The 21,054-nt window shown below is 41.4% G+C and overlaps 1 protein-coding gene across 1 annotated transcript; it reads right to left on the bottom strand.

Moving 5' to 3' along the window:
• Positions 1–11,239: 11,239 nt before the first annotated feature.
• GJA1 (gap junction protein alpha 1) lies at positions 11,240–20,842 on the bottom strand. Its single transcript, XM_054822173.1, has 2 exons — positions 20,177–20,842; positions 11,240–14,325 (listed from the first exon to the last, which is right to left on the bottom strand). Exon 2 carries the CDS (start codon positions 14,307–14,309, stop codon positions 13,164–13,166), a length of 1,146 nt encoding a protein of 381 aa, XP_054678148.1. The 5' UTR covers positions 14,310–14,325; positions 20,177–20,842; the 3' UTR covers positions 11,240–13,163.
• Positions 20,843–21,054: the final 212 nt, after the last annotated feature.

Genomic DNA, 21,054 nt, shown 5'->3' with positions numbered 1-21,054 from the left:
AAAGTTACTTGCATGCATATGCATGTGCAAAACTGGGGCTCCAGATGCGAAATACATCTTTTTCTAATCCCTGAGCTATTCACTGTGTGTATGTCTATATACACATTGCATGCTTATTACTTTTTATTACTTTTAAAACTTAAAAATAAAATTGGCTTGAATTTAGTTTGAGGATTGGCACCAATCCAGGACAATTCTTGTTTTAACTGAAACAGTGTGCCCACTGCTAATTTTAACACAAGCAATTGATTTTATTAACATGGATGCAAATGGTAAGCACACTCTCCCTTCCTACCAGGAAGCCTTGGAAGCCTAGTACAAAGCCTTGGAAACAGCACTGTCACAGATCTGGGGAGATGCTCTCCTTGTCTGGGAAAAGGTGTTTTTGAGAGATGCCAGTTTTCATGCCTGCTTTTGCTACCAATGCAGGAGGGAGGGAGCTAAAAGGCTCACACTCCCAGATGTCTGCAAGGACATAACTGAGTGAGACGCTGAGTCTAATTTTCCCAAGCCTTTCATTCCTTTCAACTTCAGTGAACGCATAGAGGACCTGGCTCCATTATTGCAGATGCTGAGGCTGTAAGTGCTACACTTTCAACTAGGAGCAGGGCGGGGGGGGAAGCGAGGGGTCATTGCTTTATATAGACAGTGCAGTCAGTGAGAGACCTTTAACCTGATTATCTTTCCTTAATAAAGTTTTTGTAATCTATGAAAGAATGACTCTGTTATTCCTCACCAAGCTTCGGCACATGACCCAGCTTTTTCTACCATTCAAGGAATGTAATTTAAAATAGATTTAGACTCCTCTGCGTGGCCGAGCATGATGCCCACTGGAATGTTCAGCTTATGCGGAATTGTTTGGTTTGGTTTAAATAAATAAATAGCATTAAAATCTAATCATGGAAAGTGTAGCTGTTAAAAATAGACTGAGGTAGTGCTCACCCAAAGCGTCAAGAAAAGGTATGCGCAGGAGGGATTCTGAGGGCCAATTCATCAAGTGCCGAAGCAACCAGACAACCAATGCTGGCGAGGTTTCAGGCACGTAAGCATCACTGCTGAGTCTCCCCACCCTGCAGCAGGAGTTCCCAGCAGGAGTTAGACCTGTTCCCTTTTTTTGCACTTCAGCCACCTGCTTTCCCTTCAATCAGATGCTCCGTGGGGACACAAGATCCTCATCGAGCTACCTGTGGTGAGCCTGGCATCCTGCATGAAAACCACCGTGTGCAATATTTCTCCATCTGTGAAGCAGCTGTTTAAAAATGAAGCAATATTAGAAAGGAATCACATTTTGTTTGTTTGTAGCTTTTGATGCTGAGTTTTGTTAATCTGTGCTGCAGTAAAACCTCAGTAAGCGAAAAATGTCATTAATCCAGACAGCAAAGACAGTTGCTGTCTCAAATTGTTTCACCTTGTGCCCCTTTCTGCTTACTTCCAGTCATCAGCCTCAAACATGAAACTGTTATCACTCATGATTAGGACATATAAGTTAATGAGGGCATTTAATGAAAAAAACCTACAAGACATTTTTACATATCAGGTGCCATGATCAGGTTGGGTTTTGAATATTTTTGAATATTCAAGAATGGAAAAGAATATTCCCTCTGGTGCAACATATTTTGGATTTTCCAGGATGCACCATGGGAACAGACAAGAGGGCTGGCCATGTAGTTTAAAGTAGCCAAGTGAGCTTAGTCTGGACAGCGGTGGCCGCAAAGACCTGGGGTAGCTTTTCCAAATGAGTGCGCTCCCTTTTTCACTAACCTTTTCAGTTGGAATTCCACCTTCCTTTTTGCTCCTGCAAAATTAAATGCCTATGGAAAATAAAACACTTTCTGACCAACTGTACTCAAGTGTAGCAAGGGGTTCTGCCTATGTGCTTCTGACAGACAAACGATGGTGCTGTCAGTAGGGATGGCAGACAAGGTGCTCAGCTGCCTGCTCCACCAGCACTGCACAGAGCAGACCAATTCATGCATCTGCTCCTGAGACACTGCATTACAGTGAGATTTGGTTTAAATTATTAATGATTGGAAATTGCGTTAAAATACTGATTTACATGCGAAATCTCTGCAGGAACTGACTGATTAGCAGGCTGGATCTTCCTGCCACAAGTACCAGGTGGACAGCCATATCCCTTCCCCAAAGGTGATCTCTCCCTGTGTCTCAGCTAAGTCTACTTCTGCATAACACTAGACATCTCCTTGTCCTCAAACCTTATAATTTCCATACATAAGGCAGACAAGGGATGGGAGTAAAATCAGCATTTTTCAGAAAGGAAATCCAGCACTCAAGGTCATTCAGTCACAGACTGGAGATTTCCTGAGTTTTCTTCCAGTGACCTGCGTCACTGCTTTTGGCTCAGACAAGTCCCAATTCAGATGTTAAGTGTCATGGGTGACATCAGGTCACCCTGAGAAATTTCACTAAAGACTTCAGAAAATGTATGTCAGTTTTAAGTTTTTCAGAAGTTAGAAGAAAGGAAGTAAAAAAATCTATGGGAGTGGGAAGAAAAAGATATACGTTCATGATGAATGCTGCCTAGAGAAAGCTGCTTAAGACTTCCAGTTCATTCACTTGTAAATTTATTAAAACGCCCAAGAGCCTGCAGGTGCCATAAGAATTATTCCCCTGATACTCTAAAAATCTGCAGAATGAATCTTCCTCCTTTGCCCAATACATCTAACCATTAACAGGTCAATCACTCAATTTGCATGCTGCTGCAAATGGCCTATTTACATTTGATAGGGAATGCCTGAAAAGCTCACAGTTTGAAAAGCTTGCCTGAGTATGACCCAGAGCAATGGAAAACAGAACAAAGAACAGAAGAGCAAGTGGCATTTAAAGGTGAGATGCCACAGAGCGAAGATGGGATCCAAGAGCCTAAGTAAAACCTAAGAGAAGGAGCAGCGTGGAAGAAGGTGATGGGCAGGCCTGCAGCGCAGGGCTGCTGTTCTCTGAGATGGCCTACCTCTGAGCCAGCAGCAGCCTGGGCCAGTGCCTCCCCGTGACTCAGTGCAGCAGGGTGTGACAGCTCCAGAAGCCGTGCAGCCACACTGCTGTGGCACTCAGCCCCGGCTGCTAACATCACCACCTCTGTTGGGAGCGTTGAGTCAGCCGCAGCGTCGCTAGGATGTGGAAATATTGCCCCCAGTCCTAGGGCTGCCTGTACCTCTGGATAGTTGTACCACGCTCAGCTATGCAGGGCATATCTGACCACTGAGTGGGGGGAAAAAAGCAAGCAATGACAGACAAATAACAAACAAAGCAGGGCCAAACAGGGGTCCAGCAGGGAATGACGGTAGGAAAACACAGCTATACAATTGGTTTTGAAAATTATAAGTCTGAATCTGGAAAAAAAGAGGAGAATAAGTTTCCTCCTCATAGCCTTGAACTGGACAGCATGCCTCAGCATGGCTCTGTAATGCTCGTCAGAACCGTGAAGCAAACCACATTTATCTGCTGAGATATATATTCATCATATATTTCAAAGGAGTGCACTGTGAGGCCCAGAGAAACTCCATGAGTTGCTGGAGACTCTAAAGCTCCAAGTTTCTCACCTCCAACACCTTCCACACTGTCATCTCAAATGCAAATTTCCTTTATTGTTGCATATGGGAAGATCACAGAACACCTACTGTAGTGCAACTCTTTCTTTTCAAACATCCGTTTCCCGGTTGTCAACCTTTTTTCCTACACCACCTCTGATGTAGCTATGCCTGGTCACTCCCTTTCCTTCCTCCTGCTCTGAGAACTGCAGCTCCACCACTGTAAAAATAGCTGGTGTGGAAGGCTAACTTTTCTTTCTAGAGAACCGAGACAGCTGTGGTTGCTCAAAATGTGGAAGGACTGCCCAAATGATTCATCTCGCTGCTCTTCCCCAGCCTTTTTCTTGCTTTGCTGCTTCTCCAAAACATTATTTCTTATTTGCAGGTAGCTGGTTGATGTGGCTGTGCTGATGAAACTGTCCTGATGCACCATGGGAAAGAGAAAAGGAAGCTTTAGGAGGTACCGCTCAGACCTTTGAGGTCATCTGCTGACTTTTCCTTAAGTAGTCCAGGAGCAGCTAAAAAGATGCTGAATATAACACACAGAGACAATATATTTCACCTAAAGCAAATGGAATGAGCTGTAAAAATAAAAGCAAAGAGACTGAGTCCAAACCATTGCTCATCAGTAAAAACCTCATTCTGACATATGGTTATGTTTATGGTTTTGTGTGATATTTAAATATAACAGGGAAAAACACCAATTTTTTAAAAAAACACTGATCTTAAAATGGAGCAAAAAAATCAAGGCATGTGGATGCATGTATCTATTAACTACATGGGAAGCAGAATTACTTCTGCCTGATCACAGCTTTTGAAATCTAATCTCAAGATTATTCTTCAGATGACTGTTAATATATACTATGGTTTAAAAGGGTATCCATTTGCCCTATTAAATCTCTATAAGAAGAAAATATTTGGAAAAGGCAAAGAAAGCACATTAGTCTTTCTGCTGAGAAAATACATGCTAGTCAGTGTACAAGTCTGGGGAAAAAAAGAAATTATTAAAGTTCAGAAATACTCCAAGTTTTCTTTATCCAAAATGTTCTGTTCCTCTGCACTGTTACATTCGCCAGATTGCATGGGCTGCTACTGCTCTTTTTTTTCTTCTCTTTTCTTAATGGTGTAGTTTTGAAAAGGCTCTTTGCAAACTTACGTTGGGATGATAATCTCCAGCAAATGCCAAGCTGATTTAAAGAGCAAACTCCTGAACATTCACAAGGACCTGTTTTAAGCATGCTGGAAATACTTGGAAAATACTATAATCTTTAAATTGTGCTCAGCTGGATTGTCAATTGCTGATGACCAACTCTAACACCAGATAAATTGCTCCTCTGGAGTCTCACTAAAGTTTGTAGAAACCTATTTAATGTTATATTTATTATGTCTGCACCTCTTTTGGCTCCATCAAATTAAAGCTTTTTTAATAAAAAAAAAGATGGTGGTATTCTAGTCGCATGAAGATGAAGACTCCATGTAATGAGATAATCTACCTGTGATCTGCTGCCAGCTTGACTGAGACATAGTTCAAGGTAAAATGTGTTTCAAGATCTGAAGTAGTAGATTACCAGCAAAGAAAACATTCCTGTTTCCTTATCTTAAGAAGACTGGCTTCCTGCTAGTTGTGGATCCTCCTCCTCCGTGAAGTACTAAAATACCCTTGTTCAGCATTTTGGATTTCATCTTGTAAGAGTAATGGCGGTTATGTATAATCTCTGTGGCTGTTCAGATTCCCTTTTTGGCTCCCACAGTGTACTGGAGCTGTACTGGAGTTCATGTAGTATCATAAGAGATGACTCCATTGCACACTAATTATATAGGTTTTCAAAGTACTTTGAAGATGAAAAGTGCTGTATCAGTGCAATTCCAGGTATTATTATTATTATTTATATAGCATACATAATCATTAGTGGAAGCCTAGCTTTAAGTCCCTTTGGGACTAAGGTGGGAGGAAGATTTGGACAAACTCCATGTCCTCGCACTTTCACTGCATCTGGTTAAGGTAGATAACTAGCATTCTGAGTTCCTCTGCTGTCTTCCTTAATTATAAAATACTACAAAAAAGAAAGTGATTGAAGCAAATGTGGACTCCCATGAGATGAGATATGAAAATTACTCTCTAATCTGTCAGCCAAAACTTATAGTAGTTAACGCCTGTGAGATTCATTCTGAATGAAATTAATAGAACTAATTCACTCATTCTGAATGAATGAATGGAATAGGATAAACACCAGCTTGTTAATTGATAGATATTTAATGGGGCGGGATATTCTGTGATATTTGAGTGCTCCTTACCACATGATGCAAGGAAAAAATAATCACTACAGTAAGCTTTTTCAGTACAAACATTAAATACCTGTTGCATAAGTGATATGCAGGAAAGAAGTGGGCAGTGGGAGAAGATGGCTGCATGGGAGGAGTTCAGAAGACAAAGATTAACAGGATATTACAGCTCGCAGCTGAAGTCCCAACCTGAATGGAAGAGGGATGAATTCCTACAGTTTTCACTATCATCCATGCAGAAATCCCCTCACACCTTTACAGCTAGACTTTTCAGGACAAGGAACTACAGCTGACTAGTTTGCCCTGATTCTACAGGAACTCCTAGGGGAAACAATCCCGACCCCCTTTCTTTACTCGCGCACCCTTTGACAGCACAAATTGAACAGCCACCCTACCACTGAGGGACTGAGCGCTACAGTCAGTCCGAAGTCCACAGAGGCGGGGGGTACCAACAACCAAAGTGGAGGCAGAAAAAAATCCTCAGAGATTGTCCTAGACCTCAGCAAGTTACACAAGGCCCACAGGTTTACAGTTGGATCCTCTGTGTGCTCCTGAAATAAAACTACAGGGACTTGAATAAAAGAAGGTACTAAGTAAAGCTCAGAGCAGGGTTTTCATCTCACGTCACTCAACAGAAACTCCTTGGCCTCAACAGAAGTACGCCAGGTCAGACCAGGTAGGATTCTTGCCTGAATTATACTTCTTCACCTCCACACACAAAACCCAGGTGACAGTCTTACAGTTGGCTATATATTCAGCTTTCAAACAACTATGGTGAGTCTCCCAAATATATGGCAGAGCAAGACACTTTGAAGTAATGATGCATAGATAAAAACTCAGGAAATTCAAAGTGTAAGCAGAGTCTGTGTTTTGAAGAGGCTTCCCTGTGGAAAGTGTCCTATTATATGTAAATACTACTGAGAATAGCATGCAAATATGGTCATTAGTGAAGGTTTGAACTTTTCCAGAACAACTTCAATTTTGAGCCAAGCTACTTCAACCTTCAAAGGCAACAAACTCTGTGACTCAGCAGAAACTGAGACAGAAAAAGCCTGTTTCAGCAAGGACCGGTGGTTTTAAGATGCTAAAGTATCCAGAGGCTTTTCTAATCCCTTAAGCTATTTTCCATGCTGTTTTCCTGTTTCCAGTTGCAGATGAGTGAAAGAGAACTACTGCATATTACAGAATCACAGAATGGCAGGGGTTGGAAGGGACCTCTGGAGATCATCTAGTCCAACCCCTGATATTCCATGATTGCACTGGTTTGCTATCAATTGTCATGGTGTTTCTGTACATATTTGGGGCTGCTTATGGTTTCCCCTACAGAACTTATATTACAGATGGAAAAAGAAGGAGGAAGAGGAGGACACTCTTACCCAAGCAAAGCTCACAGAAGAGCTACTGAGAACAGAGGCTCATTCAGCAGCATGGAAAATCTGCTCAGGTGTTTGGGATATGAAAAGCTTTCTAACAGGGATGAGGAGAGGCAAAGTGAAGATTTCACTCCTCAGCTGCCCAGCCCAGCGGAGTTAGATCCATATTATAGAATATCCTACACTCCCTTATGTAGTCCTGTGTAAATTTGACATGTACATCATGTAAATGTATTTCATTACATTTACAGAGTACATGTCCGTTTGTAAAAAAAGCAAATCTTTAGATTACTTTTCATAAATTTGCCACTGCACTGACTTATGGTAAAAAGAAAGTTGTGAGGAAATAGTATGATTACACATATTCAAGTGGTCACCATTCAAGACTTAGTAGCTTATACCCATAAGCTTTCTCTTTGTATTTATATCAATGGAAATTAGATGTCATAATATATCTTTCTGGATCCAATCCGTTTATGTCTGAAATTGAGAGGAACTTTTACATTGCTTTAAATGACTGAAGCCCTGGAACTCATGAGTATTTTCTGTCAGTTCTAATGGGAAGTATGCAACTGCAGTCTAGGCTTGTTTCAAGGAACAATTTAAATGTCTGAACATTTTCCCTTTTATGCTGGTCTAAGCTCACATGTCTCATTTAGTTATGCGCATTTCCTCAACATAGTAGCAAAGACCCAGTCTTCTGAAGTAATGGGAGAGTCCACAGTCACCAGAACACCATTATTTTTGTCTGGTTGACTCCCTTTACTGTGTATCACTAATCCAGTGCAGCCTATCCCAGACCCTTTGCCTCTAGCCGCTAGCACTATGCTTCTTCAGTACTTAAAAGGAGTTAATGCAAAACAATCACTGTAAAAACACGTCTGTCTTTGCCCAAGGTGTCTTTGCATTGCAAATTCCAGCAAGCCAGTAAGCCAGGTGCAGCGTTTTGGCTGCCGTGAGGAAACAGTGAGGGCAGCCATTTTGGAGGCAGTTGGATTTACCAGATTACTGAGCAGCTGTATCTATTTAAGCAGTTTCTAGACATAGTACCCATAGATAACATTTACCATGTATACATGCGCAGTGTCTGTATTGCTTCATAGCGTCTCCTAGTAGTGCTACATGTTGGGAAGTATTTAAGACAAGCTTAAGACAAGCATTCCTTTTTGTGTCTATCAAAATACCTTTTAAATAAGTACAGGAACCAATAAGCTCTTCCTGTTTCAATCTAGTGATGTGCTAGCATCATGTAATTTATATCTGACACACTTTCCAGGACTGACAGAGTCTGGGTGTGAATATGTCCTTGGGCACAGTCAAGACTACATAGTTTAAGTAAGGGAAAGGCAGTCATCTCTCTGCAGAGCTGATCTTATAGCCCTGTGTTTCTGGAGCCATTATGTTAGAATAAATTAGAGTAAAATGGAGGACCCGCAAATAGTTTCATGGGCCTGAGCCAGAGAATATGTCTATGCAGTGATTTCTCAGACATGAGAAATCTGACCTTATTATCTATGCTGCCAGTAGAAATGAAAGTCATATAGGAGTAGCTTCAACAGTTCTGTACCATTACAGGATTGCTTTTTTCGCCAGAGAAATCCTCAAAGGCCGTGCGCCCCACCTCAGTTGCCAGAGTCCTCTGGCAGATCTAACTGCAAATGGCTGGAGAGAATAGCATGAGAAGGAAAAGAAGACAGCTTCAAGGAGATTATAGTCAATCTGACCGTTTGTATAATACACTGCGTTAAAAAAAATGCTGTGTATCGGGGTAGTTCATGAGCTCAGTAGAAGGCTCAGTCCTATCAGGTTTGGATTAGCAGTAAATAGAGAGAAAAAGTTCTACAGAAGGAAGGTAAATTCCATTTTGAGCCCTATTTTTTCAAAATTCTGGAAAAGGGAGCAGTGGTACTCATGGAGGAATTAAAAGAAGAATTAAAAGTAATCCTGACTCAGTGGGATAGAAACAGCCATCACCAGAACTGGAGGAGGTTTTGATCAGACATACCCAGAACTTCACATTAACCAGGCAAGGTAACTTCAGATCTGGATTGACTCCCAGAGCTGAGTTGCAAAACTCTACCCCTACATCACTATTTTTTTTTTTTCTTTTCTTGAATTGATACCAAGCTGCAGAGAAATTCTGAGGGAAACATCAGCACAGTGGTAATGCGCAGTCGAGCCGGTGAAGCTGTGTAGCACAGCAGCACCGCTGACAGCCCTGGTTCTGGAACGGCAAGATGAGTACCTCGTTTAAAAATGACTGATCTCAGGGGGTGTGACAGGTACACTCACAAAGTCTGTTCCGGTTCTCAAAATATTACTGTAGTTTCGACTTTAAATATGGAAATTTCATTTCTAAATTAGGAAATAACCTTTGGTGTGTGCTCACTGTATTTAAAACATCTTGAAATTACATGATCTGCATATAGATTTCAGGCTGTCTGTAACTTGTCCTTCTAACTTTACTCTATACAAACGTTTCAAATTACTGGGGCAGGGTGGGGGCCTTAGGATGAATTTGCCTTTTTTTCAAAATACTTCTACACAAAACATCAACACAAATTTTAAAAACTTAACAGGTTTTGAATTTGGGTTTTCTTGCTGTTTTATTTATAACCCTGCTTTTGTTTTAATTACCTTCAGAGTTGTGTATTTTTACAACATATTTTCCAGTTTGAATTCAGTATTTAACACTTCCTTCTACAGAGGCTGAGAAGCATGCACTAGCATTTTATCACGTTTTTTGTCAGCTGCAGACGATGCAACTGCTGCTGCAGAGATGCACTGGGAGAAAGCTTATCAAGAACTGGATGAAAGGCACACAGACTTGTTACTGTGATGACTTTGAAGTGTGTAACACACTCCACAGCAGTAAATCGAAGTGGGAGAAATGGCCCATGCAATGTCTTTACCCTACAGACGCACACACATGCATTGCCACCAAAAAGTCACTCAAGAGAGCCTTGGCACTGAAGCACTAATTTGTATCAGTTGTCCGAGACGCCCCAAGGAACCGGGTCCTTAACTTGGGATGTACCCAACAATCGGCCTGTCTAGGAGACACTGGATTTTGTCTCAGGGTGAGCCCTTCTCCGGATGCTTCTGTATCCACCTTTCCAAGGGCACGATCCTCACAAAATGCTTGGAATGCCCTTCCCTTCGTACAGATGAACTAGGACAAGCCAGCTTAAGCGTGACTCATTGCTATTGCCTAAGGAATACTTCAGGGAGTCATTCCTTGTGCTGGTGCTTGTGTAGTATCTCTCAGAACTGTAAATCCACTACTACTGTCCTGCTTATTTTTCCCCTTCTTTACTAATAGGAAGGGGAAGACTTTGGACTTAAACTGACAAGCAAATTTGAAAGTAGAAAACTGTATGATAACTGCATGACCATTATATTTTGATTTTTCAAATAAAAAAGGAGATGAACCATCCTTCTTTTGGAGTTCAGTGCTGGAAAGCCAAGCACCATATGTCTTCATTAGTGATAGGGACCTAAATGGTGAAGCAGTAGACAGTATGTGAAATCCCAGCCGTATCAAAATCAGTACCTTTCTCCCATTAACTCTGAAGGAATGAGGATTTCAATCCAGAAACTGAAACTGTCAGTCAAGCAATCTGATTGCATGGGGAAATGCAATGATTTCATAATGTTGAATCTAGGCCGTATATAAAAATTGCTTGAAAAATTATGTGATAGTATCTTACTACTGGTTTTTTTTTATATAGTAGTTTGCAAATAAATATATTTTTTCTGAGGCTCATGGCAAGATTTGAATTACAGTAGTTCATGCTGAGTGTGACTTTGTTCCAGGAGTGACACAAACGATGCTTGTTTTTCCAGTGTTGTGAGGGTATCTGAATCTGGTCCTGTGAAATTTCAGTTCAAAGTAAATCCAGATGGATTAAATCAAGAATACTGCTGAAATGCAGAGTGACTGGCAAAAAATGAAGAGGGACGGAAGGAGTTTGGACTATAAGACTGAAACAAAAGATATATGGACATATAAAACAATAAAAGACAATCAGAATATATATTTATACTAAATTAAAACTTTATTGACTAATGTTCTCCAGACAACATGATCCGACGGACTATGGTTGCATACATGCAATGAAGTTGAACACAACAGTAGTTTAACATGGAATGTCAAACAAATTAATATAATGTATTAAATGAAACAATTTATCTGTGTTGCTGCAAAATGAAACCAAGCTATGTATTTCCTTGGTCAATCTGTGTTCAGCTAAGAGACTACGCATTTGAAGAAACTGGTAGATTTCTTTAGCATATATTTCAAATAAATTAGCTAGAATTGTACTCTTTAAAAATCCTTTCAACTTCACTTGCATTTCAAACAAAATCTAAGTGTAAACACTAAAGTTGCTAGAGCCCTCTAGAAAGACCTAACTGTCAAACTCGGAGTGGACATTACAGTTCAGTAAATGTGACTATTTAGAATAAGAAAAATACCAGTTACTGCAAAAGTCATGTAGGCATATTTTATTATTAATCCAGCACAAAGCATTTCTTCTAAGTTTCTCACATAAAAGACTAAAGCTTGCTTACAGTACTACATCTTCTATCATTCAAGCATCATTATTACCTATCAGGGAGATTGGCTAGATGACCTAATGGGTCTTTTCCACCCCTAATGTCTACAAAAGAAAAATCATTCATGCCAGCAAGAACATGGTTCGCTACATCCTGGGCTTGATCCTGCAGCCTTCGTTCAGGCAAAACTCCCACTGACTTAGAAGAGAGATTTTCCAGAGCAAGACATCCAGGATTAGGCCTTTTTTATTTTTTAGTTTTAAAAAGAGCATCCATTCAGGATACATGGAAAATATTCTATAGAATTAAAAAAATATAATGACATGTGCTTCACTTGCATTGAAGGAAATCAGAGAATGTAAACACCATAGTGGCCCACACCTTCACAATATCCATGAGAAAGTGTCAACTGCAAGTAATCTGTGTGCTTTTATTTCTCAATGTATGCTTCTGAGGGTGTTTTGTGTACACCTTTACCTCCACATCCACACACATACATACACCCTTAATATACATAAGGGTGTGATAAAATTCACTAAAGGCAGTTGCTTGCCTGTCTTAACGCTTAAATCTGCAAGTGGCAGCAAACTGGGTTTTATGTGATGTCAATTAGACTGTAAGTGAGCAGCAGGACACGAATACCGCTGTGGGCAAGAGAGTGTGGTTGCCGGTTCTACAAGTGTGGAGCCACCCCACTTACGCACATCACAAAATCTACCTGCGTGAAGGGCTGGAAAAGCAGGTGACCAAAGCATTTCTTGGTGGGCCATGTCTGAAATTTAAGTTGAACGATTCAAAGGCTGTAGATTGTCCTCACAGGAGCCTTTCAACAACCTGGAGGACCATATAGGAAAGTTTACCTTCAAAGTGCACTTTCTAAGAATGGAATGTTCTTGACAGGGAAATGATCAGAGGCAATCCTGGACTTTTTTGCTTGTTGAATAGGAAAAATGTTTTCATCTTCAGGCAGCACTTCACCCTGACAAATGTGAGTTCAGTTATTATTGGATTTTAGTATTACAGAAGATTCTTTAGAAACAAACACAATAGTACACACATACACATACACTCAGATATTTACAGCCTTTCTAGAAAAACAACCCCCTACCTTAGTACTGACTACCTATCTTTTTCCTTTTTTTTTCTTTTTTTTAGTATTTAAATTCTTTAAACCAGCTACATTAAATACCAATGTGTACTGTACCACCCCACACCAACCCCACATTCCCCCCCACAAAACAGCAAGTATTTTAAAAGTTTGTTCACTTGTTTCATTTGTTTTTACGATTTTTAAAATCTCCTGCTTGAGACTGTTAAGTACCACCTCCACTGGAACAAGATCAGCACTGACTGCATCTTCCAATGCACGTCGTTTCATAGTTGAGCAAGTACTGCAGCTAGAAGCTTAGATCTCCAGGTCGTCAGGTCGAGGTCTGCTGCTGGCTCGGCTGCTGGCTCTGCTGGGAGGCCTCTGGTCCACAATGGTGAGGGGTTGCAGCTCGTGTCCCGACGCCAGTTTTTTAGTGTTCTGGTGCTCATCGGAGAAGTCGAAGGGCTGGGCGTGTGAGTTGGAGATGGTGCTGCCAGCCTGCCCCATTCTGTTCTGCTCCGCGCTGTAGTTGGCCCAGTTTTGCTCGCTGGCTTGCTTATTGTAGTTACGACAGGAGGAATTGTTCCTGTCTCCAGTAACGAGCTTGTACCCTGGGGGAGACATGGGAGACAAGGGGGCAGTCGGAGAGGAGCAGCCATTGTAATAAGCGTATTTGGGGGAGCCACAGTCCTTGGAAGGGCTCATGGCACCGCTGTGGGAGTAGGGGTCGGTTTTCCCTTTCACACGATCCTTCACACCCTTGAAGAACACGTAGAAAAGCTCAATGATGTTCAAGGCAAGAGACACCAAAGACACGACCAGCATGAAGAGGATGAAGATGGTCTTCTCAGTTGGACGGGAGAGGAAACAGTCCACTCTGTGCGGGCATGGATCTCGTTCACAGGTGTAGATGGCATTCAGGCTAAACCCATAAATGTACCACTGTATCAGCAAGAAAGCTACCTCGAAGACAGATTTAAACAGGATGCTGATGATGTAAGTACGGAGCAGTCCCCCACGCATCTTTACTTTGCCATGCTCTTCGATTCCATACTTGAATTTCTTAATTTCTATTTGCTTGAGGTGCATATCCACATTCACACCATCATTTTGGACCACCTTGAGCTCTTCTTCTCTTTTGTTCAGCTTCTCTTCTTTCCTCATTACGTAGAACACGTGCGCCAGGTACAAAAGGGTAGGTACAGACACAAATATGATCTGCAGAACCCAGAAGCGTACATGGGAGATGGGGAAGGACTTGTCATAGCAGACGTTCTCGCAACCAGGCTGTTGAGTATTGCATCGGAAAGCAGACTGTTCATCTCCCCAGGCAGATTCGACTGCTGTTCCCAACAGCAAGATTCGGAAAATAAAGAGGACAGACAGCCACACTTTCCCTCCTGCAGTAGAATAGGCTTGAACCTTGTCAAGAAGTTTTCCCAAGGCACTCCAATCACCCATCTTCACAGGATGCTGGCTAAAGGAGGACACAAAGAAAAAAAAAAGCAATGGTTAAGACAGAGCTTTAATACCTTTGATCAACAGTAATAGAGCAGTGATGTCAGCTTTGTTTTAATTCATGTGTTTTACACGATCTGAAGAGAAACCAGAGTTTTAGTTAGTCTGCAGGTGGACTGGAAAGTCAGGGAAACCGAAAAGAGAAAGTAACATATAATGTCTCAGAGCACAATGAAAAAAGAGCTTTCTAATTTCACTCCAGTTTTCAAGAAGTCCACAACAACCCTGAGTTGCCACTGTGGTTGGCTCAGCTTCCTTGGTGGCAACCTCAGTTCAATGATCCACACCTGCCTCAGGTAGAAAACAGCTGTGACACATTGCTGAAGCAGGGTATAGGAAAACGTGGTGGCACTGCCTGAATATGCTAGGAATAAATGAAAGATTTCTCTCTTTCAGTGTGGATCGTTCACAGTAATTTTTATGTTCACTCTTTAAGAGAGTAAGAAAGCAAACCATAGTATAACCTAAATACAAAAGGTTATACTAAGTTAATGTTAGGGTCGGATACCTAAAATTTTATCATTGCAAAATGTGTGCTATTTTTCCTACAGCAACATGAAACTGAGCTCTGGCATATCACTACATTTAAGAGTATAGTTCTTAATGTTTATACTATACTCAACTTTGGAAAAAGCTTGCTATCTAAGTAAAGTTTATACATTAGTATTTCCAGCACAAAGATCAAAGTTAGTATTCTTTACCTATATGAAGGAACCAAAAATAGTAAATGCATGAAGCACAGCTAAACTCATGTTAACATATTGGAAGAACTGGTTTCCTGTTTGTCTGTGGCTTGCTTAATTTACTGAAATTTCAGCTTTGTATTTGCATCTTTTTGTATTTAAATTCCTTCACTTTGTTTTGAAAGGAAAAAAAGATTTAGCAAGGAAAAAAAGTAAATGAGCTCTTGAGTTTTAAAGTGCACATTTCTGGGACACAGGCAGCTTCTCGGGGATATCTGGAAATACACAGGATGACATAAAAGAAATGAAATGGTTTACTTGATGTTCTAGATTCCTAGGAAAAACAAAGTTCACTACAGGATTTTTATCAACTGCAGAATGGCAATCTTATCCGCATAAAAACTTTGATTTTAACTTGACCTGCATGAACAAACGTGTGAAATTGGGCACTTAAAAGGAAAAATAATCACAAAGTTTCCCATTTAAAGCAGATGCTGCTGGTTATAGGTATTTGTTCCATGCATGCTGACTAATCCCTTCCTGGTATTAATAGTTTTGATAATGTCCAAATGATTTCCTTCCCATCGCATCATGGATATATTCCCTAGTTAAGGTCATTTATAGAAACAGCCCTTTTTGGATAATTCATAAAATAGGAAATCTTAGCACCAAGGAGATTTTCTTTCAAGAAGCAGTGAGTCACTGGAAACACAAGATTATAAGTCTGGCAAATGCAATCATAACCATAGATGCCAAATAAAAAGACACCGTTCCTGCCATCGGAAAGAGTCTGAGAGGGGAACAGGAGACAAGTGTTTAAAGTCCTTGCTCGGATAGCTCCGAGATGCCAGTTATCTTTGAACCCCTGGAAAATATCCCAGGGCCGTTTCCTCAGTCCGTTTAGTCCGCTTGCTCTGAAGTTTACCTACTGTGGCGTGCAGACCCTTGCTCACGTAATTAGTTGTTCACACGCATGACGCTTGCTTCAGACCTTTAAATCTGGAAGCCTGCGCTGGGAGGAGTCCACAGCAGTGTGTTTATCTCTGACACATCCCTTCAGCCGTGCCTAGCTTTAGTCTTTCCCAGGAAAGGCTACTTTGTCCTCACGGGCTCGAGGTGGCAGAGAAGGAGCCGGGCACACGAGCGCGGAGGTCTCTGGAAAGGCTGGAATGAAATGTGACCACGTTCCTCCTCAGGCTGGGATTGTTAAAACAGAGAACAGCCTGTGACTATACAACACGTGAAGTTTGCTTTAAAAGCAAGCTATTTGCTCCATGTCCTAGAAGTGGAAGTGGACAGAAAGAGCCTTTTTCAAGTAACAGCTTCTTGATTTAATTAGTCAGCTTTCCAGATGATTCGAAACTACTGCATTCACAGACTTTCCTCAGACTCAACGTATTTTTTTACTGTCTAAATGTTATTTCAGATTGAAAGTTTGATTAAGAAAACAGAGGACATGTTATTTCTAGGCAGTTATGTGTTGTTTGTTTTTTAATTGCACTCCACTCTGGTCCATTAATGCAACGTGATTTACTTCAGTTTTGACCTACTTAATCCCACACCTGCAATATTTTGAGAATTTACTACCTATTTTTTAATTTGCTTCAGCATGCAAAATTGCTAAGTTTCATTTATGTCCTCTGGCTATATAAACTCCAAGAGGAAACATTCCATGCTTGAATTACTCATACATAGTTTTGAAAAGCAACTTTTTTTTAAAGAGATCAGTTACACGCTAGCCTTTGCCAGTGATAAAAAACCCCACATCAATTCAAAACATTGTACTGTTAATCAGATAACCTTGTGGTGGCACAAATATATTATTCCTTTGCTTAAGTGGATTCTATTGCTTTATGAAACACAGTACTTTGTTTTGTTGTAGAGAAAATTCATTCATCGGATCGAACTTGTTTATTTTCAGGACACTGAAAGACCATTTTTATTAACCGATTACAACATCTGCTTACTAGGTTTAAAAAGAGGTTTTATATCAGACAGTTATTTAAGTACTCTAGCTTTGTAAATCGTTCGAAATGGATGGAAGATAAACTTTAAAAATAGTTCTTCAGCATTCTGGACTTAAACATCTTTTAACACTCCCAAACACCTTAAATGAGTCCAAGAAACATGGGTTGACCTGATTGACTGATACAATTTCAGTACTTCAGGAATTTAAGGATATGGCTGATGATGACTATGTGCATTTCATGAGTTCTTACTGATTACTACTTACTATTATAACCTTTTTCTGAGACAGACTAATGCCGGCCTAGTAAACTCTTTAAAAGATGGATTTCTACCAGATCCTACTGTGTGTGGGTAAAGATAGGAAAAAAAGCCATAGAGCAGCAGGAGATATGACAGCATTCATCTGCATGGGTTTTGGATGACCACATATATAAGAAATTTTATTTGTAAGCCACAATTAAGAAATTCTAGAACTATTTTTTATGGACGCCATTCATCATGTCATCTGGTTCACATTTTCCAGAAAGAATAATGCAAACTCAGTGCTGTGGTAACATGCCCAGGTCTGACTGCAGTGTTAGGAGGTCACATGCTAGTGGATGGAAGAGCAGGAAGGGTTAGAGTGGGATCTAAAACGGGATTTTGCAGCTGAAGCAGTTGGGAAACAGGCCAAAGTTTTGGTTTCCCTACCTTTCCTGCCTTTTTCCGTGTGCTCACACACACACATAAAAAGCCAAGAAAAGAGAAGATTCTGGACCCTGAACACCAACCAGCTTGAGTATTTCCCAAAAGCAACCAGCGCTGCAGAGAAAGCAGCTGAGATGCACAGCTGATGGGGTCTGGATGGGTTGGCATAGGAAAGGCTAGTTTTCTAAATCTTACAAAAATCACCAAATGTCTTCCAGACATTCCCCTGGAAAGGTGTAGTTCATCTGTAGTTCTGCAGATGAGCCCCAGTTCATTTCACCCACTGGACAAAGATGACACACTAAATGGTTGCGGTAGCTAGACTTTGAAAATGTCACAAGGGTTTGCTTTCTTCCCTGCCTGCTGCTGGATCGACCCCACAGCCTTTGCCTCTCCATGTTGTACCCTCTCCAACTAATTTAATTCTAAATCATAGTCGCAAAGGGACCCAAAGCAACTGTAAGCATTTCCTTAGACATTCTCTAGTTGTACAAGTCAGGTCTACCCTCTGCGTTACTGCCCAGACTTATCCCTCTCCTGACTACAGAATTAAGAGACGAAACACGCAATTCCCTGAGGGGTCCTCGGGCCCTCTGAGGCTTGCAGATTTTGAAATCTGGATTTCTAAAACGTACGTGTGGCATAAACAACAGACCAGGTGCCTCCACGCAAGATAAATTCAGTGGGTAACATGGGGAGGAGATACCAGAGACCGGGGGAAAGACAGCGATGTATCTGATGAAACAGATACATTGCTCAATGTCATCTAACCTTCCTCATGCCCACAGGAATCCTTGGCCTAAACCGACATTCGTTTCAGAGACAAATAAAACTAATCTTTCGGGCTTGCATAATCTGAGAGCTGAGATAACTTTACAGCGTTGAAGTTGTTTGGGCTGCTGAGTGTATAAGCATTCAGACTTCAGTCGCAAACCAAATCCCTTGTGTCCCTCTCTTCCCTCTCCTGAACTCGGCCTGCTGCTCACCCCTCTCCCATTTGTATGCTTGTTAGGTATCATGGGTCAGCGCCAGTGTTTGGCTTTGAAGTTTTCGAAGGAAACACTTCAGTAAACATCCCAAAGACTAGAGGCTTAAATTCTGCAGTGTCGTGTGCTGTCCAGATGTTAAAAATGGCAGGATGAAAGCTTCACGCAAGTCCTCCAACTTGCTCCCTGTGCGTGCACGCACACACACACACAGACGTCGGGCACAAGGTGTCCGTAGCCTGGTTTTTGTCCCCCTTACCGGGGGTTTTCGTCATAAATCTCACATACAAAAGCAAAAGGAATTTCTCAGACGAAATACGCCACTTCGCGAGGCTCGCTGGTTATCTCAAGGCAAAACGTGAGGACAGATGTAAGCACACAATATTCTGGTTTAAGAAGGGAACGTGTTACTCGATAAGATAGACTCTGTGCTTTGCCTTTCAGCTGAAGGCTCTTTTTCCTACCTCCTCGTGTTGCTCTCTAACTACTGGCATGCAGCAGGCAACAATTCCTATAAGGAATCACTCCAAGTCTTGCAAAGTAAAAAGCTTTTTCGTTCTCCAAGAGATGCTGCTCAAGCATTTTTTTCCTCTGCATTTTGGTATTTAAGCCTTCAAGGTAATATAAAGGGAATGTGTCATATTGGGATTATGACACATATTGTGGATATTCTTGCACAGTTCTTCCTAGACAACTTTCATTTATATCCACCCAAGACTTTCACAGACATTGCCAACGTGGTAAGGCATATCATGATATCTCACATTCCTTCTCTAAAATCCCTCACCGAGGTTGCTAAAACAGAGTAACTATATACAAATCAGGTTAAAAATCCATAACACACGTCTGGATTTTATCACATCTATTTTAAAAGAAAAGGGGAAAACTTATCAGGAAGACCACGTGAAAGTCACCCCTTTAGTAGCTGCAGCATTTAACAAAGCACCTAATTAAGAACCTTGCTCTGCACAAACTGGTACCAAGGCATCAAGTCAGGATTTCCACACGAAGCAAAATGCGTGGGGCAGAAAGGGGACACTCAGGACAAGGTCTCCCTGCTACTAACTGATGCAATTTCGGCACGACAGAGGAGACCGAAGCACACCTCGGTTTTTTTTCTTTAAAGGAGCTCGTTTGGTCGGAGACAAGTACACAGAGGAGCGATTTCACCCAAACACTAGCAACAAGTCTGCAACTCAGCCCTACAGTTACAACTTCGCCGCAGTTTCTCCTTCAGTCAAACAAGGTTAAAAGTTGTAAAAGTGTAGTATTTGAAGAAACGGATAGAAATATGACAAAAGGCAGCAAAGAATTCCTGCAAGTTTGAACTTAGCACTTTAAGAGAAAACTTATGCTTTTATGTATCTGTATTTTTAAGCAAGTTCAACCATCAGCGCAATAACACAAAATTCCTAGGGTGAAAAAAAAAGTGTTTTCAGAAAAAGTGATACACAAAAAAGATGAAAAAGGAAAACTTTCAACTTACCCTTGCTGATCAGTGGAACTGGATCAGAATACTTCTTTGGAGGGTTAAAGTAAAATGGAAGAGCACGTTCAGGCACTCAGACCTGTCTATTTAAACTTTAAAAGTCTACTGCTGTTTTGTATTTTTCATCCTTCCTTCCCCACTAATGAAAGAAAAGTGCTGATACCTCGTAAAAGTTTTTTCTAACTTGGAACACTGGGAGAGCTTTTAACAAGTTTTCAAGCCTCTGCCTGTGAAAGAGGAGGGGAGAAGGAGGGGAGGCAGCCCAGGAGGAGGGGCGCTCTGCAAATGGAGAGGAGGAAGGTGGGGGAGGAGAGAGAGAAAGAACTGAAGGCACAGCAAAAACCAGCCCGGCGGAAAGAAGAGCGCCAAGGCATGCAGGTCCACTCTTGCTGATGTAACAAAACTATAAGGGCAGTCAGCAGCCACCTCACACGCACGCACCCACACCCCCCCACTCACCCCCCCCCACCCCCAAGTCACTCAGGGCACCTAGGTGGCACTTCATCCAGATCTGGGCTTGTCCGGGACAGATGAAACAACTTAGCTCTCTGGTGTGCCCCAGGAGTTTCACTACAGGGAAAGGGAAAAATGCGTGAAAGGGATTAATGGGTAACCAGCGTGAACCTCCTGGATGCTGGGGCTGGACCGCATCGCTGCTGTCGCCATTCCCTCCTTGCCATTACCTTGGAGAGGAAGCCCTCTCAAGCCCTCTCCACTTTCTGTAGTGAACACTGCTTTGTTTACTTTGCTCTATTTCCTTTACGTGCACACATGAAAGTACACACCAGGAGCTGCATGTTTGTTTCTACAGGAGATACCCATCACATATTTTTTTATTATTATTTGTGTGTGTGTGCGTGTGTCCATCCCATGGG

The sequence above is a fragment of the Grus americana genome, chromosome 3, assembly GCF_028858705.1.
Source record: "Grus americana isolate bGruAme1 chromosome 3, bGruAme1.mat, whole genome shotgun sequence".
In the NCBI taxonomy this organism is placed as follows: domain Eukaryota; kingdom Metazoa; phylum Chordata; class Aves; order Gruiformes; family Gruidae; genus Grus; species Grus americana.
Note: the sequence above shows the minus strand (reverse complement) of the source record. Positions and strands in the feature narration are given on the sequence as shown.